Source organism: Hyperolius riggenbachi, chromosome 2 (assembly GCF_040937935.1).
Source record: "Hyperolius riggenbachi isolate aHypRig1 chromosome 2, aHypRig1.pri, whole genome shotgun sequence".
In the NCBI taxonomy this organism is placed as follows: Eukaryota; Metazoa; Chordata; class Amphibia; order Anura; family Hyperoliidae; genus Hyperolius; species Hyperolius riggenbachi.
This window is the reverse complement of record NC_090647.1, coordinates 278,410,070-278,437,488: the sequence shown is the minus strand read 5'-3', so window position 1 is coordinate 278,437,488 and position 27,419 is coordinate 278,410,070. Positions and strand designations below refer to the sequence as shown.

At 44.5% G+C, this 27,419-nt stretch overlaps 1 protein-coding gene across 9 annotated transcripts in view; it reads left to right on the top strand.

The window, feature by feature from the left end:
- BRIP1 (BRCA1 interacting helicase 1) overlaps positions 1 to 27,419 on the top strand; it is a 550,841-nt gene that overhangs the window by 159,692 nt on the left and 363,730 nt on the right. For all 9 annotated transcript variants that reach the window (XR_011026250.1, XM_068268746.1, XM_068268741.1 and 6 more), the window contains 2 exons: positions 3,622 to 3,754; positions 7,525 to 7,679. Coding sequence is in view for 8 of the 9 variants with exons in the window: in XM_068268746.1 (XP_068124847.1) it covers positions 3,622 to 3,754; positions 7,525 to 7,679 (288 nt within the window). In the remaining variant the exon portion in view is untranslated. The remainder of the gene's footprint in view (positions 1 to 3,621; positions 3,755 to 7,524; positions 7,680 to 27,419) is intronic.

Here is a 27,419-nt window from a genome sequence, read left to right as displayed (position 1 = left end):
TGTTTTTCCACTCGGGCTCTGGCCAAGCCCGATCGGGTCTGCTCTACTGCGCAGGCTCGAGACGCCTGAGCAGTAGAGCAGACCCAGTCGGGTACATTTCTCTCCACTGGAACCAGAGGGGAAAGCTGCTAGTGTGCCTGGCAGGCAGGCCACTGATTTTTTGGGTATGCCAGTGCTAGGTTAGGCTGGATGAGGAACATGGTAGAAGCCTCAATAGGATCCAGAGACAACCATCCCCCCCCCCCCCTCCTCCTGAGGTATGTTTTTTTTTTTTTTCAAATTACAGATTCTCTTTAATAAAGGTATTCTTAAATGTGATGATACGTGTTAATGTGTTCTTTTGCTATAGGCCCTTACACAGTACATTTTTCTTATGAGTTTTCTCTCAGGGGAGATTTTCACACCTTATCAATATAAAAATGTTTTAAAGTGTAAATGTCGGGCATAAAATCAAAAATCAATTCTTTGTTTATCTGGTAAACAAGTAATAAGGATGCTAACCAGGCAATACAAAAGTTAAAATCACTGTTACTTTTCTTGTTGATAAATGATCGTTCCCCAGTTTACCTGACTCTTATTTGGTACACACAAAATTTGGTACACAAAAAGGAAGTAGCAGGGCATGCTGGGTTGTCCTTTTTTTCTTCTCTATTTCCCCTCAGACTTAACTAATGCAGCTTGATTGGCTGAAGCCTCTTTCCCTCCTGTTTTCCCCTCCCACATCTCTGTTCCTCTCTGATTGGCCAATATTTCTCATGCTGGGACAAGGCACTTTCTATAGTGAAGGGTGGGCAAATCAGGCAAAGGTGAGTAGGACAGGAAATTACATCAGAATTGGCTTCAAAATAGCCACAGTTAAAATGGGAAATTCTCAGAAGGATTTTCTCTTTTGTTTTTTGTTTTTTTACTGTAGAAAAATCACTAAAATTAAAATGTGGACAGTACAATACATGTGTTATGTAAGTAGAGCAAGTATTTATCTACTTATATATGTGTTTTTTTTTCTGAGATAGTATGGCTGACAGCTCCTTTTTAAGCTTACCAATAAGCAAAGAAATTCAGATACAGTCTACCAAATACACTTGAAGAGGAGATTTAACCAAGGATTGAACTTCATCTCGATCAGTAGCCAATACCCCTTTTCTCATGAGAAATCTTTACCTTTTCTAAAATAGGTCATCAGGGGAGGTCTGTGTGGCTGATATTGTGGTGAAACCCCTCCAACAGTGTAATATCATGACCATAGTCATGACAGTTTCCTTTCTGTGAATCTTGTTGCAATGTGGGAAATAACTGCTGTTTCCAACTGCCCAACAACCAGTATCGCCCTCTGTGCATATTTATATCTATAATAAAACCCATCCTTTTAGCCTATTGCATTGTTAGGGAGTGTGGTTATAGATCATGGAAGTTGGTGCTGTCTAGTTTTTTTCTTGTCTGTCAGTAGTAAAGATGATCACCTTGCAGGTTCATTGTGGATCAAACAACATGAACGAATTACAAAGCGGGTATCAATCATTTCATGATCTCTTTTCTATTTTTAAATTCTTCCTTTGCAGCGTATTGATGTACCGTATATACTCGAGTATAAGCCGAGATTTTGGGCCCAAAAAAGTGGCCCTAAAGTGGGGGTCTCGGCTTATACTCGAGTCTGACAAGTTACTCTGGCATCCCCCCCCCCCCCCCCCCCCCCTCTGAGTGCTCCCTCCCACCGCCACCTCTTCCCCCGCCATAGGCACATCGGAGAAGTGCGGAGACGGCAGTAACAGGTGTGCGATCCGTGCTGCCCCCTCTTCCTGACTGAGCGCATGCTAATTTGCATAGTGAGGTGAGACCTATCGCGCTGCACTCAACTCCTGTCCGGGCGTCTTTCTACTTCTCCGGTATTTTCTTTGCCCCCAGCTCTTTCATCACCTTATGCCGCTCATTATCGCTGTCAGCAGCATGGAGCTCCGGTCTCGTCGGGACACAGTGCGCAGCCAGGAACACTCATAGGCTCATTGCTATGACGCGTGCAGCACATTGTGGGAAGCGCCACTAGATGGCGTCATAGCAATGAGACTATGAGTGTCCCTGGCTGCACACTGCCCCGACGAGACCGGAGCTCCTTGCTGCTGACAGCGAGAACGAGCGGCAAAGGGGATGAAAGAGCTGGAGCAGAGGAACTACCGGAGACACGGAAAGCGGCCCGGACAGGAGGTGAGAGCAGTGCGATAGGCCTCACCACACTATGCAAATTAGCATGCGCTCAGTTAGGAAGAGGGGGCAGCACGGACCACACAGCTATCACCACTATGCCCCTACTGCTCTGTTGTGGCTAGTGGAGGGAGGGGGCACTCAGAGGGGGCGAGTTAGCATGCACTATGCCATGGAGGTGGACATCATGGCATAAAGCTCACAAAGTATCACCACTGTACCCCCACTGCTCTGTATTGTGCCTATGGTAGTAGGGAGAGGTGCACTCAGAGGGGGGAACAATTAGCATGACTATGCCACGGAGGGAGGAAGCATGGCACAAAGCCCACACAGCTGTCACCACTGTTTACCCACAGCTCCATTGTGCCTATGGTGGGGTAGAGGGAACACTCAGAGGGGTGCCAGTTAGCATGCACTCTGCCATGGAGGAGAGGGGGCAGCATGGCACAAACCCCACACAGCTATCACCACTGTGCTCCCCACTGCTCCGTTGTGGCTATGGTGGGGGGAAGAGGCCAGTTAGCATGCACTCTGCCATGGAGGAGAGGGGGGCAGCATGGCACAAAGCCCACACAGCTATCACCACTGCGCCCTCCCTGCTCTGTTGTTCCTATGGTGGGAGGTAGGGGCCATTCAGTTGGATCAGTAGCTGGAGCATTTCCTATCCTCGGCTTATACACGGGTCAATCATTTTTCCCCATTTTTTTTTTTTTTAGGGAAAAGTTGGGGTGTCGACTTATACTCGGTCCGGCTTATACTCGAGTATATACGGTCTTCCTCCCCTCTCCCCTACTATATTTCGGTTAAGTTCCTCTTTAAAGAGGACTAAGTCTGTAAAATTTAAAACATTTAATGTAAATCCCTATTTAAGGCCTCTTGCACACTGCAAGTGATTCCGATTCAGATTCCGCTTTTTAATCAGTTTTTACATCCGATTCAGATTCAGATTTGCAGTGTGCAGGGAGCAAACTGAAAATCGGAATCTGAATCGGATGTAAAAACTAATTAAAAAGCGGAATCTGAATCAGAATCACTTGCAATTATGCAAGAATCGGTGAGTGCCAGGGTTAGCAACTCACCCACTCGCCCATAAAGCATTATTCGTCTTAAACTCAACCTCCCTTGGCAAAACCGTTACTACCACATTCCCACCGGTATTACCACAGCCTGTCCCCACCCCAGCTCGGCAGCCACGCCCATTCACTATTTTTACCTGCTAGATGTTGAAAATATGCTCTGCAGCAAAGATGAGGAAACACCTTTTGTGAGGAATCTCAGTAGACAAGTATATTGAATCAGGACCATAATTGTGTCATGTTGGAAAAGATTGTGCTGTATTTCTATGTGCCATTTATAGTTGGTATTCCCATCTCTAATCAAATGTAGACAGACAACTTGATGAAATAATGTATTTTTTCTTACAAGTTGGATAAAAGATTGTATTGGCCAGCTGGTGGAACGAGAATATGAATCCTCTTGTAAAGTGTGGCATGGTACTGAGATCATTTCCATTTTTCATGACATGGGTATAACCAATGCAACGTTCCCTGTTCTTCAGGTAGGTCTGTGTTTTGTTTGTTTTTTTACTAAAAAGCCTCAGTAGAAGTCTCACTGAGGCTACAGGAATTATTTTTTTGCAGTGACTGCCTCTAGCAAAATATTAGATTACGAGTCCGAGCATTTTGTCCATGCCATTTTCAGTTTGGTTGTTATTTAAAATATTGTATAAAAGCTAAACTTTACTGATTTTGTTAAATATAGCTAATAAACAGAATTGGATACCAGTTAGTTTTGCAATTTTAAGGTTATTTTCAGAGTATATCTGTATGCTCTGTCTGCAGCTTTCTTGTAACTTGACAGAATTATGCTATTTCTTTAAAGTAGACCTGAACAGCATAATAACCTTTAAACAAAAAAAAATTTCTTTGTTACAGCTGATACAAATCCTAAAATAAATCTGCACTATTTCTACTTTCTGATTCATGGAAGCAGACATATTGTTTACAGCCTGTGCTTTCAAATGGACTTATCTGCCATAGGCAGTCATGTGACACAGGGGAGGGATCAAATTACAACTAGTGGTTAAACACAAATGAGGGGGAATTACACAGGCTAAACTCTTTAACCTCCCTGGCGGTACGTAGTTTAAGTGGCTGCGTCTGCGGGAGGGATTTTTTTAATTAAATGTTTTTTTGTTTTTTTTTATGTTAGCTGCTAGCACTAGGCTAGCTAGCTATGCTGCTCAAGTCCCCTGGCACCTCTCTGACCCCCCCCCCCCCCAATCACCGCCGGCAACACTCACCCGTCCACGATCCCACGAGAGCCGCAGCTTCCCAATTAGCATCACTCGTCGCTATGGGGACGATCGGACATGACGTCATCAATGTCATGATGTCATGTGCTGTTCCAATCCTCCCCATAGCGAAGCCGGGTGCTGATTCGGAGGCTGCGCCATCGCGAGATCCCTGGGGGGTACGTATACCGGTGGCGATCGGAGGGGACCAGAGTGACTTGGGCAACATAGTTAGCTAGCAAAGTGCTAGCTTAACAAAATGTAACAAATTTTATTTTAAAAAATCCTCCCGGGGTGATGTGATCCCCTGCGGCGGCTAGCCCGACACTGTGTCGGGCTTACCGCCAGGGAGGTTAAATACATACAGGGTACATTTCTGTTATGTTTTTCTCGTGTCCTGTGCAAGAGTTCAGGTCCACTTTAAAGGGAACCTGGACTGAACCTAAATATTAAGACTTTAATTACCTGGGGCTCCTCCTTCCCGCCAGTGTCCCTCAGGTCCCCTCTGTTTTCCTGCTGGTTGCTCTGTTAGATAGACGACCCGAACGGCAGTCCCTGCATCTGCTCATCCACAGCCCAGTCTGCACACCTGGTGCGTTCTCAAAACAATGAGCCATGCATGCACAGAACGCGCCCAGCGATGGATGAGTGGACTGGGCCACGGATGTGCAGTCACAGCAATTTGGGCCGTTATTTTAACGGATCATTTTAACGGAGCCGGTAACGGGAGAATGTAGGGAACCCTAAGGGGCCTCATGGACTACAGGGGCTGGGAGAAGGCCCAGGTAAGTTAAAAGACTAAATGGTTAGGTTTAGTTCAGGTTCCCTTTAATAAGTCAAGAATAAAATAAGCCATTGCTTGCCGCAATAAGCTTTACAGGATACCAGAGTTGAAAATGAAGTGACCCCTTTAACTTAACTGGGCTTCTTCCTGCTCCCAAAGGGGTTGATTCATCAAACCGCAGTAATATTACTGTGCAGGCACAGCACACGGCAATACTGTGTTACTTACGCGCCTACATACAGCGAGATACACTAGTAGTGAGACCCACGATACTCCAGAAGTGCCCGAAGTGCGCGCATCCTCCTGGTCTTCTTTCTTGATCCGCTGTGTCCTGGTAAAGTGCACGACTTAGCTATGCCGTGCACTACTGCGCATGTCCTAGTCTGCTTTGTCCTAAACTGCCTAATAGACATTTACAAGTATAGCAGCTGCAGAAAGTTTGACCTCAGGGACATATGATTAAAGGGAAGGTTCAGGGAGGGTGGGTAAAAAATAAAAATCAAATTCCACTTACCTGGGGCTTCCTCCAGCCCGTGGCAGGCAGGAGGTGCCCTCGCCGCCGCTCCGCAGGCTCCCGGTGGTCTCCGGTGGCGCGCCCGACCTGGCCAGGCCGGCTGCCAGGTCGGGCTCTTCTGCGCTCCTTGGCCCGGAACTTCTGCGTCCCACGCCGGCGCTCTGACGTCATCGGACATCCTCCGGGCTCTACTGCGCATGCGCAGAACTACTGCGCATGCGCAGTAGAGCACGGAGGACGTCCGATGACGTCAGAGCGCCGGCGTGGGACGCAGAAGATCCGGGCCTTGGAGCGCAGAAGAGCCCGACCTGGCAGCCGGCCTGGCCAGGTCGGGCGCGCCACCGGAGACCACCGGGAGCCTGCGGAGCGGCGGCGAGGGCACCTCCTGCCTGCCACGGGCTGGAGGAAGCCCCAGGTAAGTGGAATTTGATTTTTATTTTTTGCCCACCCTCCCTGAACCTTCCCTTTAAGGCAATAATGCAATTGTTCACTGCAGCAACCCTTGCATCCCTTTAGAGGTGAATTCTCTTTAGAGTGCCAGGAATATACTGTGAGGCCATTTTATGCTGCCTCTGTTACATTTATAAGCAGAGCATATGCATAAACATTTAGTATAAGAGCATTGGTATGACAGGTGAGCTAGTCAGGAGCCAATTTAATTGGATCCTGATCCTGTGACCATGGGGAGCTAATCACAGTGATCACAGGGTCTGGAGCCAATAAAATTTATGGTGCTCTGCTGTCATACCAACAGCAGAGCATGTAGGCTGCAGCGACGAGAAAGAGACACCGTCGGCGTAAGCGTGCGGCGCGATAATTGAATCCTATGCCCTGGCAACGATGACAAGTCCGAAACAGAGCATAGATTTCAATTACCAAGATCTGGAAGAGGTTAACAGTTTTCTCACCACAAAAAAATAAAGGTATGTATTTATACAGTTACCTATATGTCCACGCTGTGCCTTTATACCAGAAGGTGCTGAGCGGAAGGAAGCTCTCTAGTGATTATACTTTTACTCCTCCCCACCTCCTCTTGTAATAAGTTGCTGTGGCAACGGCTGACGTCACTTGGAAATGGACCTGAGCTGCGCAGCTGCCACTGGCTTAAACGCGCTGAAGTCACAGCAGGGAGAACTGTTAAACATACTCTAGTACATAGCAATAGGTACAAGAGTTTTCAAAGTCCAATGTCCCCCCTGTTAAGGTCCCTTTCATACTTAACATAATTAGCACATGTTGTTCGGGGGTTACGATATCTCGTTTGTTGCATATCTAATGTATTTCAATGGCATCCCTTTTGACCTGCGGTTTTGCAGTTTTTCTACATTTTTAAAATGGTTGGCAGTGGAAATGTATAAAAATCGCAGTTGAAATGTGAAAAAAATCACATGCAATTTCGAAGTTAATAGCATACATTTTCCTGTAAATTAACTACACAAAACAAAAAGTTGTATGCGAAATGCGACAAAAAAAGATTCAGAGTTTAAAAAATTGCAAAATCCCGTATGGAAATCACAGGGATAAATGTGAGGGCTGCCTAAAACAATTCTTTGATTTTAGTTTGGCAGCTGGACATATACAAAAAGTTAATTACCCAGTGTGCCATATTTTACAATTCTATAGACCTGTACATAGTCCTATTTTGCACTTCTATAGACCTGTACATAGTCATTGTATAATTGATTTTATATACATTTCTGTTTCCTTATGTTTGTCTTTTGCACTGTTTTTCTGCAGGGCAATCTGGCATCCGTAGTGGAGAAAGAAGAAAAGACAACAATGTTGAATGGTCAAGAAACTGTTGTGCAAGTTCCAGTTTTAAGCTCTCAAACACAAATTGTTCTAAAAGGGCTGTTTGTTGTCTTGGATTACCTATTTCGTCAAAACAACAGGTTACTGTCAAACAAATTTATTTTTTCATAAAAAGCTTATTTTGTGTATGCACTAAAGTGTTTTTGTGTTGATTTATGTTGCCCATGTATTCTAGTTGTTTTTTGTAAAGTTCTTCTATTACAATGTTGCTGTTGATAGGAGAAATTTACTTTTAAAATCTTAATTATTGTAAAGCTTTAAAGCCAGTGGTTACCTATTTAAAAACCAAAAAGTCAGATACTCACCTAATGAGTGGGAAGGCTCGGTCCTAATGAGCCTTCCCTCTCCTCTCTCGGTGCCCTCTGTGCTGCGCTGGCTCCCCCGTTTGCGTCCGCCGCCGCAGGGACTTCGGAGGTCTTCGGGAGCACTCGGGCTTCCGAAGACGGGCCGCTCCATACTACGCACGCGCAAGTGCGTCATAGAGGGCGCTCGCGCATGCGTAGTATGGAGCGGCCCGTCTTCGGAAGTCCGAGTGCTCCCGCAGGCTTCCGAAAGCTTCCTTCGGCATGCGGACGTGGCAGTATTTGACCGAACTGGTCGAATACTGCCACGGGGGATCCTGCGCGGGACCGGGCATCGGGAGAGGAGAGGGAAGGCTCATTAGGACCGAGCCTTCCCTCTCCTTAGGTGAGTATCTGGCTTTTTGGTTTTTAAATAGGTAAACATTCACTTTAATTTTAGTCAACCAGATGGGGAACGACGCAGTATGAATCTACGTCCAGCAGGTGGTGCTGCCGCTCTGACTGGATGTAGATTTAATGTTGCCGTAAATGTAGCGTCCCGCCATGATTGTGCGCACCCGAGAGGGGAGATTAAGTTGTCATATGGCAGCTGACATCTCCCCTCAGTGATCAGGAGCCATCGCGCTTAGCTCTTGATCAAGTGATCACTCCAAACGCCGGCGGATCATAGTGATCACTGTTTGTTAGAGCTGCAGCGGTAGGGGGGGGGGGGGTAAGAGGATCCAATCACCTTCCTGACGTTGCCCCGGCGATCGTCGCTCCGCTCTGGCTGGCATCGCCGCTCGTTCTGGCGTAAGTATCGGGTCCTGGCTTGATGACGTCATCAAGCCTGAACATGGCAGGGTGCCAGCCAGAGTGGAGGGGTACACAGCTGCTCCATCGCTGGAGCCTGGGAGGTGGGTAAAGGCTGCCTGCAATACAGGGGACACCTGGCCACAGTGGGGACACCATACCCAGCCTAGCCCTACCAGGAATACGGCTGCCTGACCCCCCTAAACGCCCCCGCACCCCCCCCCCCCCCTGACCCCTGTGCAAAATCGCCTGGTCATTAAGAGGTGGTTAGGCAGCCAGTCTCAAAAGGGTTAATAATAATGCATTATTGTATTTCACAAAGCACTGAGGCAGTTTGTTTACATACTATCATTATTATTATTATTATTATTATTATTATTGATTTATAAAGTGCCAACATATTCCTTGGAGCTGTACAAAGTAAGAAACAGACATGGGGTACATAATAATACAGACAGTGGTGTACACCAAATATAGGCACTGGTACTAAATGCAGAATTGGTAATTACAGTGACAAATATAACATAGTAAATAAACTGTGTAACAAGTCGCAAGACACAAAATGAATAACAAATTTGAAGACCCAAAACAGTGAGAGTGCCCTGCCCTTGCGAGCTTACAATTCAAAGGAGTAGCGGGGGGATAAGAGGTGGGGTAGTATACAATATTCGTACCTAGAGGCAGTGTGTTTTTAGGTTACCTAGTAAGTAGTACAACTCCTTACTAGAAGTCGAAGGGGGAATGGCCCATATTAGAGGCCAGCATGTCTGAAAACCTGTTCATGGCAGTTGGCTCCTGTCCCCACCTCCATCTATGCAATGCCCCTAAGCAAAGGCTGAGTCCCCATGTGTTTCAAGATGTCTGTCATCATCCCTGTCCCTAAGGAACAAGGACCTTAACATTTTCAGGCCCATTGCCCTTGCTTTCTTCATCATAAAGACCTTTGGAAGAGTAGTCCTGTCTTTTCTTAAGCACTCTGCAATGGCCCACTTAGACCCTTTCCAGTTTGCTTATAGAACAAACTGATCCACTGGTAATGCCATTAATATCGGCATTGAACTTATCACTGACCATCTTGACAGACCGTACAGCTATGCAAGGATCCTCCTTCTGGACTTTAGCTTTGCTTTCAATACCATCTGTCCCTGTACACTGCATGACTTTCTTGTGGACCTTGACGTCCACCCCCATCCTCCGCCTATGAATTATGGACTTTCTCAGGAACCCAAGTTAACAAGCTCTCCTCTCATCCAAACATCACCAAAACCGGTGCCCCACAAGGCTGCATTTTAGTAGAGTGGCTGGATAGTATACTGGTAAGGGCACCGCCTTTGACATGGGACACCAGGGTTAGAATCCTGGCTAGGGTCAGTTCCTATTCAGTAAGCAATTCAAGGCAAGACTCCCTAACACTGCAAGGTGGCCTCTTGAGTGCGTCCTAGTGGCTGCAGCTCTTGAGCGCTTTGAGTCCGACAGGAGAAAAGCGCTATACAAATGTTCAGATTATTTTTGTCACGAATCCTGTTCTACCTCTCCATGAACAACTGCAATTGCATGGCAAACTTTGTTAAGATCATCACACTTGCAGACAACAAGACCTTCATTGGCCTTGCAACCAAGAAGGATAAGCAAGCCCACCATCAGGAGATTGCCGCTGAAGAACAGCCAAAACTGTCTTGGTGATAAATCAACTTCAGGAAACATAAACCTCCAATCTCCCCATCCCCCCACCATCTACAACTCCGGACTGGGGACTAGAGTAATGAGGACTTCTAATAATCACCTAGAAATCATTTCTTCGGCCAGCTCCTATCAGGTCTTAGGTTCCAGGCCTCCTCCACCAGAACCTCGATGCACAGGACACATTCTTCACCTCATTGTCAAACTCCTGAACTCACTCCACTCCACCCCCTTTTGCTCTTCTGTAGGCTGCCGCTATTCACTGCTTCCTGTCACTGCTGCTTTGTTGTTGGTTCTGATGGATCACCTTTGTGGACTTTGTTTCTGATGTAATGCCCTACTGCAGGGGTCCCCAACCACCGGGCCGTGGCCCACTGCCGGTCCGTGAGCAGTTTTCTGTCGATGTATATCACCTCTACAGGAAGCCGCTGTCTCACTTCCTTCTTCCTTTCAGCAGCCACGGGACGCGCTGCTGTTATAGAGGATGGTGCATGGAGGAGAGGGGCCACCAGGGAATATAAAAGAAGAAGCGGCCAGCTCATAAGGTAACAGGAGCGGCGGCCGCGGGGGGAGGGGTCACTCGGTACCTATCCTAGCTATACTGGGGTAACTATACTAGCTTTACTGGAGTAACTATACTAGCTATTCTGGGGTAACTATACTAGCTATACAGGGGTATCTATACTAGCTATACTGGAGTAACTATACCAGCTATACTGGGTAACTATACCAGTTATACTACTAGCTATACATGGGTACCTATACTAGCTATACTGGACTAACAGCTATGGGGTAACTATACAGGGGTACATTTACTTACTATACTGGGCTAACTATATTAGCTGTGCAGGGTAACTTTAGTAGCTATACAGGGGTAACTATACTAGCTATACTGGGGTAACTATACTAGCTATACTGGAGTAACTATACTAGCTATACAGGGGTAACTATACTACCTATACTTGGGTAACTATACTACCTAACTAACTATACTGGGGCAACTATACTACTTATACAGGGGCAACTGTATTAGCTACCTATACTGGGGGCAACTATACCTAGATACCTACCTATAAATTCCAAGTGGGGGCTCCTGTTACTCCAAATTGGCGGGGCTACCGCCGCTACCCCTGCCCTTCTGTACTTTGCTGTTTTGTGTATTAACCTGTTCTGCTTTAAAGAGGAACTCCAGTGAAAGTTATGTAATAAAAAAGTGCTTCATTTTTACAATAATTATGGATAAATGATTTAGTCAGTGTTTGCCCATTGTAAAAGCTTTCCCCTCCTTGATTTACATTTTGACATTTATCACATGGTGACATTTTTACTGCTGGCAGGTGATGTAGCTGCTGCTTGCTTTTTTTGCAGTTGGAAACAGCTGTAAACATCTATTTCTCACAATGCAACAAGGTTCACAGACCGGAAACTGCCAGGAAAATGGTCCTCACAGTTTCCTGTGGGAGGAGCTTCACCACAATATCAGCCATACAGAGCCCCCTGATGATCCATTTGTAAAAAGGAAAAGATTTCTCATGTAAAAGGGGGTATCAGCTACTGATTGGGGTGAAGTTCAATTCTTGGTCACGGTTTCTCTTTAAATAGACTCCGTAACAAAAATTGCATCCTGTTTTTTATCATCCTACAAGTTCCAAAAGCTATTCTAATGTGTTCTAGCTTACTGCAGCACTTTCTACTATCACAGTCTCTGTAATAAATCAATGTATCTTTCCCCTGTCAGACTTGTCGGCCTGTGTCTGGAAGGCTGCCAAGTTCTTCAGTGTTGTGGTTCTGCTATGAACTCCCCCTCCCAGGCCCCTCTATGCACACTGCCTGTGTATTATTTAGATTAGAGCAGCTTCTCTCTTCTCTCTTATCTTTTACAAGCTGGATAAATCGTCCTATGAGCTGGCTGGGCTTTCACATACTGAAGAATTACAGACAAGGGCAAAGCTGTTTGCAGGAAGAAACGAGCAGCCTGAAACTTTAGTGCATGAGAGATGCAGGGGGAAAGAAACACACAAATGATCTCTTGAGATTCAAAAGGAAGGCTGTATACAGCCTGCTTGTGTATGGATGTATTTTCTATGTGTGGACATACTGTACATACACCTACTTCCTGTTTTGGTGGCCATTTTGTTTGTTTATAAACAAACTTTTTAAAACAGTTTTTAACCACTTTTAATGCGGCGAGGAGCAGCGAAATTGTGTCAGAGGGTAATAGGAGATGTCCCCTAACGCACTGGTATGTTTACTTTTGTGCGATTTTAACAATACAGATTCTCTTTAAGTCCTGTATGTTTACTGTATGTGCCAAAAGCAATTCTGGGTATGACCCTGTCATACTTGGTGAAAAAAAACTGATTCTGATATGAAGCATGTCTGTAGTTCAAGGGCACTGAGCAGTCAGTACTGAGTGCTTGGGGAAGATATGGCAAGAGCATGAAAATCACAGTACCATTCTTGGTTGTAAAATAAAAAGATTTTGCTGCACTGTCAGACTTGTTGTATTCATATTAGCAGAGCAGAATGCTATATGGAAAATGTGTATATTGCCTTTTTTAACCACTTACCGACCGCCCACTGCACAGGGGCGGCCGGAAAGTGGATCCCGCAAGGACCGCCGCATGTACAATTGGCGGCGGTCCTTGTACAGGCATGGGCGGAGCGATCGCGTCATCCGTGACGCGATCCTTGGCCGGGAATTTAGCCTGCAGCTCGCCGGCCACTTAGCAGCGCCGGCGGGCGGAGGAATACAAATCTCCGCCGATCCATGCGTATAATAGGCTTTGTAATGTATACAAAGCCTATTATACAGGCTGCCTCCTGCCCTGGTGGTCCCAGTGTCCGAGGGACCACCAGGGCAGGCTGCAGCCACCCTAGTCTGCACCCAAGCACACTGATCCCCCCCCCTGCCCCCTGATCGCCCACAGCACAAAAAATAAAATCTTCTATGAACTCGCCATACACCTAACGGAATACCTTGTGGTGTCTTCTTTCTAAAATGGGGTCACTTGTGGGGTTCCTATACTGCCCTGGCATTTTAGGGGCCTTAAACCGTGAGGAGTAGTCTAGAAAACAAATGCCTCAAAATGACCTGTGAATAGGACGTTGGGCCCCTTAGCGCACCTTGGCTGCAAAAAAGTGTCACACATGTGGTATCGCCGTACTCAACAGAAATAGTATAATGTGTTTTGGGGTGTATTTTTACACATACCCATGCTGGGTGGGAGAAATCTCTCTGTAAATGGACAATTGTGTGTAAAAAAAAAATCAAACAATTGTCATTTACAGAGATATTTCTCCCACCCAGCATGGGTATGTTTAAAAATACACCCCAAAACACATTGTACTACTTCTCCCGAGTACGGCGATACCACATGTGTGGCACTTTTTTACACCCTAAGTGCGCTAAGGGGCCCAAAGTCCAATGAGTACCTTTAGAAATTTCACAGGTCATTTTGCGACATTTGGTTTCAAGACTACTCCTCACGGTTTAGGGCCCCTAAAATGCCAGGGCAGTATAGGAACCCCACAAATGACCCCATTCTAGAAAGAAGACACCCAAAGGTATTCCGTTAGGAGTATGGTGAGTTCATAGAAGATTTTATTTTTTGTCACAAGTTAGCGGAAAATGACACTTTATGAAAAAAAAACAATTAAAATCAATTTCCGCTAACTTGTGACAAAAAATAAAATCTTCTATGAACTCACCATACTCCTAACGGAATACCTTGGGGTGTCTTCTTTCCAAAATGGGGTCATTAGTGGGGTTCCTATACTGCCCTGGCATTTTAGGGGCCGTAAACCGTGAGGAGTAGTCTTGAAACAAAAATGACCTGTGAAATCCTAAAGGTACTCATTGGACTTTGGGCCCCTTAGCGCAGTTAGGGTGCAAAAAAAGTGCCACACATGTCGTATCGTCGTACTCAGGAGAAGTAGTATAATGTGTTTTGGGGTGTATTTTTACACATACCCATGCTGAGTGGGAGAAATATCTCTGTAAATGGGCATGTAATGAAGTGCGGAGTTTTCGCCGCACGGTCTGACAGTGAGGCGGCTGGTGCCGCGTTCAGACCGGCGGTTTCTCCGCAGCAACATGCGCTTGGGTTGTCTGAGCCTAGTAGTGCACACAAATGGAGAGCTACGCGCGCACGCACTAACAGGCAAGCCCTTCATGCCAATAGGAGAGGGATTGTAACGGAGTCCAGAGACACCCGCCGCACAGTCTGACAATGAGGCGGCTGGTGCCGAGTTCAGACCGGCGGTTTGTCCGCAACAACATGCGCCTGGTTTGTCTGAACCTAGTAGTGCACACAGATGGAGAGCTACGTGGCAAGCCCTTTATTCCAATAGGAGAAGGATCAGCTGATCTGGACGATCAGCTGATCCCAGAACAGCAGGTGATTGGCTGACTGGGACTGGGTGGTGCTGAGGAACACCTTGCTATATATACTTTCTCTCTGTCAGTTGCCAGTTGTCTTCCGTTGCGAATGCTTATGTGTTAGCACTCAGACCTTAGTCAGATCCTCCAGTGGGGTGGAACCAGGTGGACCTGGGAATCCACACTTAGCCAGAATACTGTGTTATTATTGTTTTATACTTAAGACTAGTTCCAGGGTGTCGAGACCAAGGACCTCACACCCAAGACTAGGGATACTGTATCATCATTGTGTATATCTTAGACCAGTCCCTGGGTGTTGAGACCACGGACCTCACACTCTAGACTAGGCATCTGTTTGATATCTGTTATGACCTATTGCTCTCCTGACCTTCCTTCTGCTCTCTGATTCGGTACCTACGCCTATCTGATTACTTGTTGCCAACCCTGCCTGTCCCTGGTTACCGAATCAGCCTTCTGTCTTTGTACCTAATCTGCTCGTGTGTTGCCGACCCGGCCTGGCCGACCTCTTTAACTGATACCCCCTCCTGGGGTGTCCAGTAGCTGCAGAGACTCCCTATCTCCCAAAGGGACCTCTCTGCAATCCAGTCAGGGACTCCATCTCAAAGGAGTCCTTTGACTGCAGTAGAGTCTGATTCCTACAGTCAAGGAATCACTGGCTCATATACTGTTGCACCAAACACTTACACTTGTCAGGTGTCCAGAGGTTAGTTATACTTGTATTATTGGTGATTCTGCAGATCATTAATAATCGGGTATATATCTGTATTCTTGGTGACACTGCAGATCACCAATAATCAGATTCTCTCTGTGTGTTGACACCGATCGTTACAAGACAATTGTGTGTAAAAAAAAATCAAACAATTGTCATTTACAGAGATATTTCTCCCACCCAGCATGGGTATGTGTAAAAATACACCCCAAAACACATTATACTACTTCTCCTGAGTACGGCGGTACCACATGTGTGGCACTTTTTTACACCCTAAGTGCGCTAAGGGGCCCAAAGTCCAATGAGTACCTTTCGGATTTCACAGGTAATTTTGCGACATTTGGTTTCAAGACTACTCCTCAAGGTTTAGGGCCTCTAAAATGCCAGGGCAGTATAGGAACTCCACAAATGACTCCATTCTAGAAAGAAGACATCCAAAGGTATTCCGTTAGGAGTATGGTGAGTTCATAGAAGATTTTATTTTTTGTCACAAGTTAGCGGAAAATGACACTTTGTGAAAAAAAACAATTAAAATCAATTTCCGCTAACTTGTGACAAAAAATAAAATCTTCTATGAACTCACCATACTCCTAACGGAATACCTTGGGGTGTCTTCTTTCTAAAATGGGGTCATTAGTGGGGTTCCTATACTGCTCTGGCATTTTAGGGGCCCTAAACCGTGAGGAGTAGTCTTGAAACAAAAATGACCTGTGAAATCCTAAAGGTACTCATTGGACTTGGGCCCCTTAGCGCAGTTAGAGTGCAAAAAAGTGCCACACGTGGTATCGCCGTACTCAGGAGAAGTAGTATAATGTGTTTTGGGGTGTATTTTTACACATACCCATGCTGAGTGGGAGAAATATCTCTGTAAATGGACAATTGTGTGTAAAAAAAAAAAATCAAACAATTGTCATTTACAGAGATATTTCTCCTACCCAGCATGGGTATGTGTAAAAATACACCCCAAAACACATTATACTACTTCTCCTGAGTACGGCAATACCACATGTGTGGCACTTTTTTCCAGCCTACCTGCGCTAAGGGGCCCAAAGTCCAATGAGCTTTACAGGGGTGCTTACAAATTAGCACCCCAAAAAATGCGAGGACAGTAATCACACCCCACAAATGACCCCATTTTGGAAAGTAGACACTTCAAGGTATTCGGAGAGGGGCATGGTGAGTCCGTGGCAGATTTCATTTTTTTTGTCACAAGTTAGCAGAAATGGAAACTTTTTTTTTTTTTTCAGGTCACAAACTGTCATTTTCCGCTAACTTGTGACAAAAAATAATATCTTCTATGAACTCTCTATGCCTCTGAGTGAATAATTTGTGATGTCTTCTTTCCAAAATGGGGTCATTTGGGGGGTATTTATACTATCCTGGAATTCTAGCCCCTCATGAAACATGACAGGAGGTCAGAAAAATCAGAGATGCTTCAAAATGGGAAAATTCACTTTTTGCACCATAGTTTGTAAACGCTATAACTTTTATCCAAACCAATAAATATAGGCTGAATGGGTTTTTTTTAATCAAAAACATGTTTGACCACATTTTTCGTGCTGCATGTATACAGAAATTTTACTTTTTGCAGGAGCTATCAAATAGCACCAAAAGAAAGCTTTATTAGTGACAAGAAAAGGAGCCAAAATTCATTTAGGTGGTAGGTTGTATGAGCGAGCAATAAACCGTGAAAGCTGCAGTGGTCTGAATGGAAAAAAGGGTCTGGTCCTTAAGGGGGGTAAAGCTTACGGTCCTCAAGTGGTTAATGATGCCTGTGTAAGAAATCGGATATTGCTGAAAATATTGCATCGACGATGCGATGTTATTAAAGACAACAATATCTATTTCTCGTAAGTTCTGGGTGGTCGTTTTGGCAAAGAAATACACATCAAAAACAGTATAAATAAAGTTTATATTGCATTTGATATTTATGATACAGGTAGAGACATTGATGAGCTACAGAAAGCAAGATTTACAGAGCAATTCAACAATGTAATGCGTTAGCCACAGAAAATAATGCCCATAATTTATACATTAATATGTAACCTGAATGCAGCTTTCCAATATCTCCTAAAATACAGCCCACAATACACCCACAATACATCTTACCATTAGCCATGATCCCAGCTAGCAGTCCAGACAGCAGATTCAAGAAGCCCCCTTTCCAGCCCCTTCCTGGATTTTTATTTTATTCGACCTCTCCTCTACATCAACCTCCTGAAGGCTAGAATCTCCCAGAATCAGAAACTTCTGGAAATTTTCTTTGTTCTCTAGGGCACAATTGCTTGTGGAAGAAAATTCTAGCACCCAGGCTATTGTTCACCTTTGTGCTTGGTAATGGCTGCTCAAAGCAAGCTGTGAAACACACACAGCCCATTCCTTACACCTGTAATGCCATTAATGGCCTGCCTGTTACAAACACAAGCGTATGAAGGTATAGTTGTTATACTTGTCTTTTAACTTTTAGATGATTTTGTATCTCTTGACCTCTATTGTCCGTGGTCAGTCCTTTTTGAAATAGCTGTGTGTTTTCATATAGCTTGCATTTACAGTAATAAATTATTCATGGTCTAGACGAGAGAATAATGCATGTAGTTGATGTAGTGGTTGTTACTTCTTATCTTCAATCCATGGGCAAAGTGTAGGGTTGCTGTAACTGATGCCTCAGTCCCCTTAAGATAAATGAATACAATGTATGTACATCTTTATATAGTGCTGTGCTAAAGCTTTGGGTACTTGAGAAAAATTACTGTAAATGGAAAATCGTTGCAAACATAAAGCAGTTTTTAATTAGGAATTATCTCATAAAGTGCTCAAAGAGAAACACCTAAATCAGATTAGTATTTGGAGGCTTATTTATATATGGAAAGTAAACAGCAATTTACCAGAAATGTGCTGTTATTTCCTTTAAAATGCCATTTTTGAGATATTAAACTTTTAAAAAGTTGTAATGCTCTTAAATGTTTGCCACTTCTCAACAGCATTGCCTCTTTTATGTGATTTCTAATTTTCTTTCATTTAACCACTTCACGTTCCTAAAAATTTTTTATTCCTTAAAGGAAACCTGTAATTAACTAAAAATGGCATCTTCGTTCGCGCTCCTGTTGCCTGGAGCGTCTTGCGCAGGCACAGTGCGATAAAACCGTACTGCGCCTGTGCAGGACACTCCCAGTGATGGGAGCGCGAATGAGGACGCACGCAGGTGCAGTGGCCAGCGACAGGTGAAAGTGAAACAGAGCCATGGTGGAGAGCCAGAGGAACGTTGAGTGATGGTGCGGGCACAGGGCAGCTGCAGGGGGCTGGCAGAAGACCCAGGCTAAGTTATTAGAGGTTTGCTTTAAAGAGTAACTGTTAGCCCAAAAAATCTAATTTAAATCTCTATTGCAATGTGTTAAATAGTTTGTAAGGGAGCCAAAAAGGCAATGCTGAAGTTAAAAAGCAATCTAATTTTTTTACTGTGTGGCTATCATTCAGACTTTTCTCCAAGCTCCTAAGGAGGACGCAAAGCCGCATAACAGATACTGCAGAGCATGCCCATGTCTGCCCTCTCCTTCTCTCCCCTCCAGGACCAGGTGCCGATGTCTGCCCGACCCCCTCTCCCCCCCCCCAGGACCAGGTGCCGATGTCTATCCGCTCCCCCTTTAAGCCACCCCCCCCCCCCCCCAAAGAGCCGATGTCTGTCCGACCCCCCAGGACCAGGTGCCGATATCTTCTCACCCCAAACAGCTGACACGGAGAGAGAGCGGGAGCGGAGTACAACTACACACTTCCAGCGCCGCCACCGCAGAGCAGCCGCCGCCGTGCATCTCTCTCCTGCTCGTGATTCTCTCACATGTGACTCGGCGGCGGCTGCTCTGCGGTGGCGGCGCTGGAAGTGTGTAGATGTACTCCGCTCCCGCTCTCTCTCCGTGTCAGCTGTTTGGGGTGAGAAGATATCGGCACCTGGTCCTGGGGGGTCGGACAGACATCGGCTCTTGGGGGGGGGCGGGTTGGGGGGGAGCGGATAGACATCGGCACCTGGTCCTGGGGGGGGAGAGGGGGTCGGGCAGACATCGGCACCTGGTCCTGGGGGGGAGAGGGCAGACATGGGCATGCTCTGCAGTATCTGTTATGAGGCTTTGCGTTCTCCTTAGGAGCTTGGAGAAAAGGCTGAATGATAGCCACACAGTAAAAAAAATTAGATTGCTTTTTAACTTCAGCATTGCCTTTTTGCCTCCCTTACAAACTATTTAACACATTGCAATAGAGATTTAAATTTGATTTTTTGGGCTAACAGTTACTCTTTAAAGTGAACCTCCAGACTAAAAATTGACTTAGCAGCACTGAAAAGGCTTGGTGTTTCTTTAACAGTTTCACAGCATCAGAACTTTTTTTCTCTTATACAAGCCTCATTTTTAGCTGCACAGAAATAAACTGCCCGGGCATTTTTCCCCTAATGCTGTGCAAAGCATTATGGGATTTCTGATGATGTTGTTCTCGTTCTGCTGTTTTGGTGCAATTTTTTTTTTTTTACATTTTGAATTTGACATTTGAAGCCTAGCGTGTGCAGCTGGGAGGGGTTATCAGGAGTCAGGACACAGGACAGTTGGAACTGTGTCTCCTGCTCCCTGTCACCTCCTTTCAACCAAAAAGATGGCTGCCCCCATGACAAAGATGGCAGCCCCCATGAATCACAAACATTTGCCTGTTCTTTTAAAACGGGGTGGGTAAGAGATTATACTACCTATCTATTCTAATTAACATAACTAATGTAACTTAATGACAGTATGTTTGTTTAGGCTGAAGTTCCCCTTTAAGATTTCTGACAATTTTGACATATCAGCTGTGTCGCTGTTGATACAGCAATAACTTTTTATTACTCATGCCGTTAAAGTGATGCACATATTGCTTTTTTTTTTGCAGGACAATTTATGCTTTCTTTGGGTAATATTTTTTCCAAGTATTGTTTAATTTCACAGGCATTTTATCAAGGAAAATTAGGCATAAACATGCATTTTTTTCATGTTTTACCCTTCCTAATTGCACAACTTTAAAATGTTTCAAAATACATGATTTGGCTTGTCCCGGTTAAAACTATACCGTATGTGCCATATTTCATCACTAGTTGAGCATGTAGCATACCGTTATCGCCAGCAGGTGCGTCTATACAAATTGCATGCGATCGATAGGGCACACAGTTTAGGGACTCCAGTGTTGTACAGCTGCATTGCATAGCGATGCATCTATACAGCATTGAGTCCCTGAGCTGTCTCCCTGATGATCGCATCTGATCGCTATAGCGGCAGCCATTACAGGCATCAAATATTAAGGCAAAGTATAGGTCACCTAGGACGTAATTAGTCTGGTGAATGTTAACCCCCCCCCCCCCCCCTTTTTTTGTACTGTAACTTTATTTGAATGATTGCTGCTATGGCAGCAATCATTCACTTTTGAATGTGTGAACAATGGGATGCGCTCATCCACGGCCATAAGGCATAAGAATCTATTTTTTTTTTTTAAATGCTTCATGGTACTTTAACCACTTGATGCAAAATGGACATTTATAAATGTCCTATTAGTGCAGTAATTAACGCAAATAGGACGTTTGTTAATGCGCATTTTACCAAAAATTTATAGCATTAAATGGTTAATGACCGTTTAGTACGGCATAGTAATGATAACATCAGTTATCCTAGTTACCTTTGCACATAGGTAGGGATTTTGCAGGCATATAGTCCAGTATGCCATTAAACAATTATACCTCTAAGGTGCTAATGATCAACAAATTAATTTGCAGATAATCACTCAAATTTTATGAAATTGAATCGGCTGTGTAGGGGAAAGGAAACTGGCAAGGAAATGCCGTCCTCTATACGAAATTGAGAGCTCTAAAGACAGTTGAATTAAAAAAAAAAAAAAAAAATGTTAAAATTGAGTTCAGCAACATGACGCAATGTTGACAGGAAAATGTCTCAGGAACAGGAAGACATTTTATGGAAGACAGTTGTTTTCAGATGTGCGCTCCAAGATCTTCTGCAGACATATAAAGAAACGGGTAATGTTGAGGACCAAAAAAGCAGCGATCAGTAAAAGAAATTTAGTGGAGCAGATGGAAGAGACATTTTGCTGACTTTTCCTCTGTTCAGAAACCCAGTGGGACTCTTACACCCTTCTACAGTTTAGAGAAGTCAGAAGAACATAAGTGATCTTTATGCAAGCTTAACCACTTGAGGACCGTGGGCTTTACCCCCCTTAAAAGGACACTTAAGTCAAACAAAAAAAATGAGTTGTACTCACCCGGGGCTTCCAATAGCCCGCTGCAGCTGTCCAGTGCCCTCGCCATCTCCCTCCGATCCTCCTGGCCCCGCCGGCAGCCACTTCCTGTTTCGGTGACAGGAGCTGACAGGCTGGGGACGCGAGTGATTCTTCGCGTTCCTGGCCACAATAGCTCCATCTATGCTGCTATAGCATATATCATATACCATATAGCAGCATAGAGGGTGCTAATGTGTCTGGGATCGCGAAGAATCACTCGCGTCCCCAGCCTGTCAGCTCCTGTCACCGAAACAGGAAGTGGCTGCTGGCGGGGCCAGGAGGATCGGAGGGAGACAGGGAGGGCACCAGACAGCTGCAGGGGGCTATTGGAAGCCCTAGGTGAGTAAAACTCATTTTTTTTTGTTACACTTAAGTGTCCCTTTAAGGACCAGAGCCTTTTTCTCCATTCAGACCACTGCAGCTTTCACGGTTTATTGCTCGGTCATACAACCTACCACCTAAATGAATTTTGGCTCCTTTTCTTGTCACTAATAAAGCTTTCTTTTGGTGCTATTTGATTGCTGCTGCGATTTTTACTTTTTATTATATTCATCAAAAAAGACATGAATTTTGTCAAAAAAATGATTTTTATAACTTTCTGTGCTGACATTTTTCAAATAAAGTAAAATTTCTGTATACAGTAAAATGTGGACAAACATGTTTTTGATAAAAAAAAAAAACCATTCAGCCTATATTGATTGGTTTGGGTAAAAGTTATAGCATTTACAAACTATGGTGCAAAAAGTGAATTTTCCCATTTTCCAGCATCTCTGACTTTTCTGACCCCCTGTCATGTTTCATGAGGGGCTAGAATTCCAGGATAGTATAAATATCCCCCACATGACCCAATTTTGGAAAGAAGACATCCCAAAGTATTCACTGAGAGGCATAGTGAGTTCATAGAATATATTATTTTTTTGTCACAAGTAAGCGGAAAATGACACTTTGTGACCTGAAAAAAAAAAAAAAGTTTCAATTTCTTCTAACTTGCGACAAAAAAAAAAAGAAATCTGCCACGGACTCACCATGCCCCTCCCTGAATACCTTGAAGTGTCTACTTTCCAAAATGGGGTCATTTGTGGGGTGTGTTTACTGTCCTGACATTTTGGGGGGTGCTAAATTGTAAGCACCCCTGTAAAGCCTAAAGGTGCTTATTGGACTTTGGGCCCCTTAGCGCAGTTAGGCTGCAAAAAAGTGCCACACATGTGGTATTGCCGTACTCAGGAGAAGTAGTATAATGTGTTTTGGGGTGTATTTTTACACATACCCATGCTGGGTGGGAGAAATATCTCTGTAAATGACAATTGTTTGATTTTTTTTCACACAATTGTCCATTTACAGAGAGATTTCTCCCACCCAGCATGGGTATGTGTAAAAATACACCCCAAAACACATTATACTACTTTTCCTGAGTACGGCGGTACCACATGTGTGACACTTTTTTGCAGCCTAGGTGCGCTAAGGGGCCCAACGTCCTATTCACAGGTCATTTTGAGGCATTTGTTTTCTAGACTACTCCTCACGGTTTAGGGCCCCTAAAATGCCAGGGCAGTATAGGAACCCCACAAGTGACCCCATTTCAAAAAGAAGACACCCCAAGGTATTCCGTTAGGTGTATGGCGAGTTCATAGAAGATTTTATTTTTTGTCACAAGTTAGTGAAAAATGACAAGTATGATAGAGAAAGTCCGCTCCACCTTTGATACCTGGTGCAAGGTGCTGGATACTGAACAGCAGGACAGGAACACAAGGAAGATGTCCGCACTCTCGCTGGTATAGTCCAAGGGTCTTTATTTTAATCCAAATCGCAAATACAGACATTGGCTGACATGTTTCGGATAAAATCCTTACTCATAGCCTAAAACACTGACATCTTGGTGAGACATATATGCTGACAGAACCGCCCTTAAAGGGCGTGTACTTACACAATCATGGGAAGAAAGCTTCAACTCAAATTTAAGTTTAAAGGCACAGACCTAGAATCTAGTAAAGTATGTCCACCATAGAATTACACTTAAAGTAAAATAACAAAAGATACAATAGCACAATTAAGATAATACAAAAATACAAAATTGTTAAAACGATATCAGTATACAAAGTTAATATCCCACCTGGCATTTAGGCCATTAGGTTCCCTAGTGCCCATCTGTAGAATCCAAAAGGCCTCTCTTATTCGTAATTTTTTAGAAATATTACCTCGTCTAAGCGAGACCATAACCCTCTCTATCCCTTGAAAAGTAAAGCCCCTCATAATACCATCATGTTTCTCCCTGAAGTGTCTCGCCACATTGCTAATATTATCTGTCTTCCAGGAGGCCCCATTAAAATGCTCAGAAATCCTTTTCCTTAAACAGCGCGTGGTGCAACCCACATACTGTAGGCTGCAGAGTGTACATGTGACCACATAGATGACAGATTTCGTATTGCAGTTAATAAACTGTCGTAGGGGAAAGGTCTTATGGTTAGCAACGGACGAGACAGTACGTGAGGAGTGATGGTGAATACAAAAATTACAGGTGGAGAAGCCACACTTGTACGACCCCACAGTAGACAACCAAGTGGGCCGCACTGGAACAGTAGAGGAGTGAAAAAGGCTAGGGGAAAGAGTGGACCCCAAAGATGGGGCCTTCTTGTAGGCGAACCTACAACCTAGTTGGAGTACCTGATAAAGCTTGTCATCTGCATATAACACGGGGATGTATTTCTTGATGACCCCTATAACTTTATTATATTGCTGGCTATATGTAGTTATAAAATTAACAGAACTAGCATTAGAATCATGCACCAATGTACCATTAGGCTTGTCCTTCAGAAGTTGATCTCTATCTCTAGATACAGCAATTCTCTGGGCCCTATCTAAATCAGAATCAAGATAACCCCTCGCTCTGAATCGTGATCTGAGGGTTGAAAACTCCTGTGATGTGAACTCATCCGTGGAGCAATTTCTTCTTGCTCTAATAAACTCCCCAACAGGGACACCCCTGAGGGTGTGTTTCGGGTGGCAACTGGTGGCCTGCAGTAACGAGTTCCCAGCACAGGGCTTTCTGTAAGTCCTAGTGTCTATCTTTCCAGAGTCCCTTGATCCACAAAGAGTAATATCAAGAAAGTCTATTTGTATGTCATCGAAGGTACATGTAAAGGATAGATTGAAATTATTATCATTAAGGTATATCAAAAATTGTTGTAAAGCTTCATCTGTCCCCTGCCATATCAAAAGGAGGTCGTCAATAAAGCGACCATACCAAACAATACAATCAAAAAAGGGGTTCATCTCTCCAAAAATGCGGAGCTCCTCCCACCAACCCATGTAGAGGTTTGCGAGCGAGGGCGAAAACTTCGCCCCCATCGAAGCTCCGCACTTCTGGAGATAGAACCCCCCATCAAAAGAAAAATAGTTATGTGAAAGAAGAAACTCGGTCGTCACTAGAATGTAAGCTTGTAATGAAGCCGAGAAAGAGCTATACCTAGAGAGATGAAACTCCAGAGCTACAGTGGCCAAATTGTGAGGAATAGAAGAGTACAAGGCTCTTACGTCAAGGGTAACCCACTTGTATTGTGGCTTCCATTGTATATCAACAAGGGAGGCGAGGACATGCTTGGTATCTTTGATGAGGCCAGGGAGCCTCAAGACCAATGGCTGTAGGTGGGAGTCCAGCCATTCCCCCAATCTCTCACCAAGAGAACCAATGCCGGACACAATCGGCCGGCCCTCAGGGGGAGAGGCCGGCTTATGTATCTTGGGGAGATGATGGAAAATGGGAATGACTGGACTCCGAACCTTAAGAAAATCTGCCATATTCTTCTTTAACAACCCCATAGACTCTCCTATAGACACAAGTTGATCAAATTCAAGTTTGAAGTCAAAGGTGGGATCAGTGGGAAGACGCGTGTAAGTATTCGGGTCCTGAAGCTGACGCAGGGCCTCAGCCCTGTAATCAGTAGCATTAAGGACCACCACCGCCCCCCCCTTGTCCGCATTTCTAATAACAATGTCAGATCTAGACTTTAAATTATCTAGTGCCTGTCGCTCCAAGGGGGTTAAATTGTACCTAATCCTACTGGCTTCAGCCAAAGATTTCAAATATCTTTCCACCAGATCTTGAAAGATTTCCACTGGTGAAGATCTGCAATAGACTGGGTAGTATTCACGGTTAAGGGGTATGGGCAAAATCACATCCTCTGCGCTAATCTGACCCATGCTTTCAGATGCTAACTGTTGTGCTGTGAGAGATGTGCAGGTGTCGTGAAACGGGAGAATAGGTGAAAGTAAGTTAGAGATGTGGGAAGAAAGTGTATTAGAAGTAGACTGTGAAAGGAAATGTTTTTTCAATAGAAGTGTTCTGATAAACCTATTCACATCCATAAGTGTATCAAAAAGGTTGAATTTACAGGCTGGAACAAAGTTCAAGCCTTTAGATAAAAGTGAGATCTCCTCATGTGACAATGTGGCATCAGAGATATTTATTACATTAAGCAAATGGGTCACTGTCTTCTTCCTGTGCTTCCTCCCCCCTCTCCGTGTCTTCCTCCCGACCCTCCCATAGGTGTCTGTTGAGGCCTGTACCATCTCCGTTTGGATTTCTTGGGATGTTTGGGACGTGTCACCTGCTCTAAAGGGATGGAGTTCAGATCTGGTTGAGATCGTGAAAATCCATCATTACCAGAACCTGAATATTCCGGAACATCTGACAAATCAGACTGAATATCTGAATCATCTGGGGAGCTGAAGCTGACTCGTTTAGTGGGAGTCTTGGGAGAACGTTTCAAAATTGGTTTAGGGTTGAGTGGTCCACCTGGACGTCCCCTCCCTAGGGAGTTCCACCTGCCCCACTCGTACACAAGGCCATCACGGTAATCAGCCACATCTCTTAAATATTTGGACCTTTTTAGGTTCATAATGGTAGTTTCCAATTTGGCTACATTTTCTTTCAGCTGACTATTTAACTCATCATATAATTCTGTGTCAAAGAACTTGTCGATCTCTGCCCGCGTGCGAGAAATCTCGAGGTTGAAGTCGACAAGTCTCTGTTCCTCATAAATCACAATTAATTTCATCAACCTTAGCGAGCAATCAGACAAAATCTCATTCCATTCTATCAAAAATCTATCACAATAAACATTGGTAGGAATTTTTTTAATTCTAAGGCCACGAGGTATGATTCCCTCCGCCACATACTGTTTAAGGGCGGTGAGATCCCACCAAAGCTTGGTCTCTTTGGTGAGCTGATGTTCTAAATGATTAAACACAGATTTTAAGGATAAGTCCATTTCATCCTCAAGGACTTTGGGTGTCCTGGAGAAAACCGTAGCAAATTTATTGGCCCTCCTTGAATCACAGCCCAGATCTGACTGTGACAAGAGTCTCTGGTTGGGAATGTCACTTTTTTGAAGCTGGTTGGAGCAATCCGCAGCAGCGGAAGTCCCCAAGGTCTGTGTGGGTGCATGCTCCACCAACCCTGAAGTATATCCACTTGAAATAGTTCCAGAGGGATTAACAAGATTCCTAGCAACGTCATTGATGTTATGGCCTGAAGCATCATGCAGCAAAAGAGGCAAATTAGAGAGGTGTGTGGGGATAGAATGAGTCCCTGGGAAATAAAGGGAAGGGGCTGTCCATGTTGGAGGAGCAGATATGGACCCAT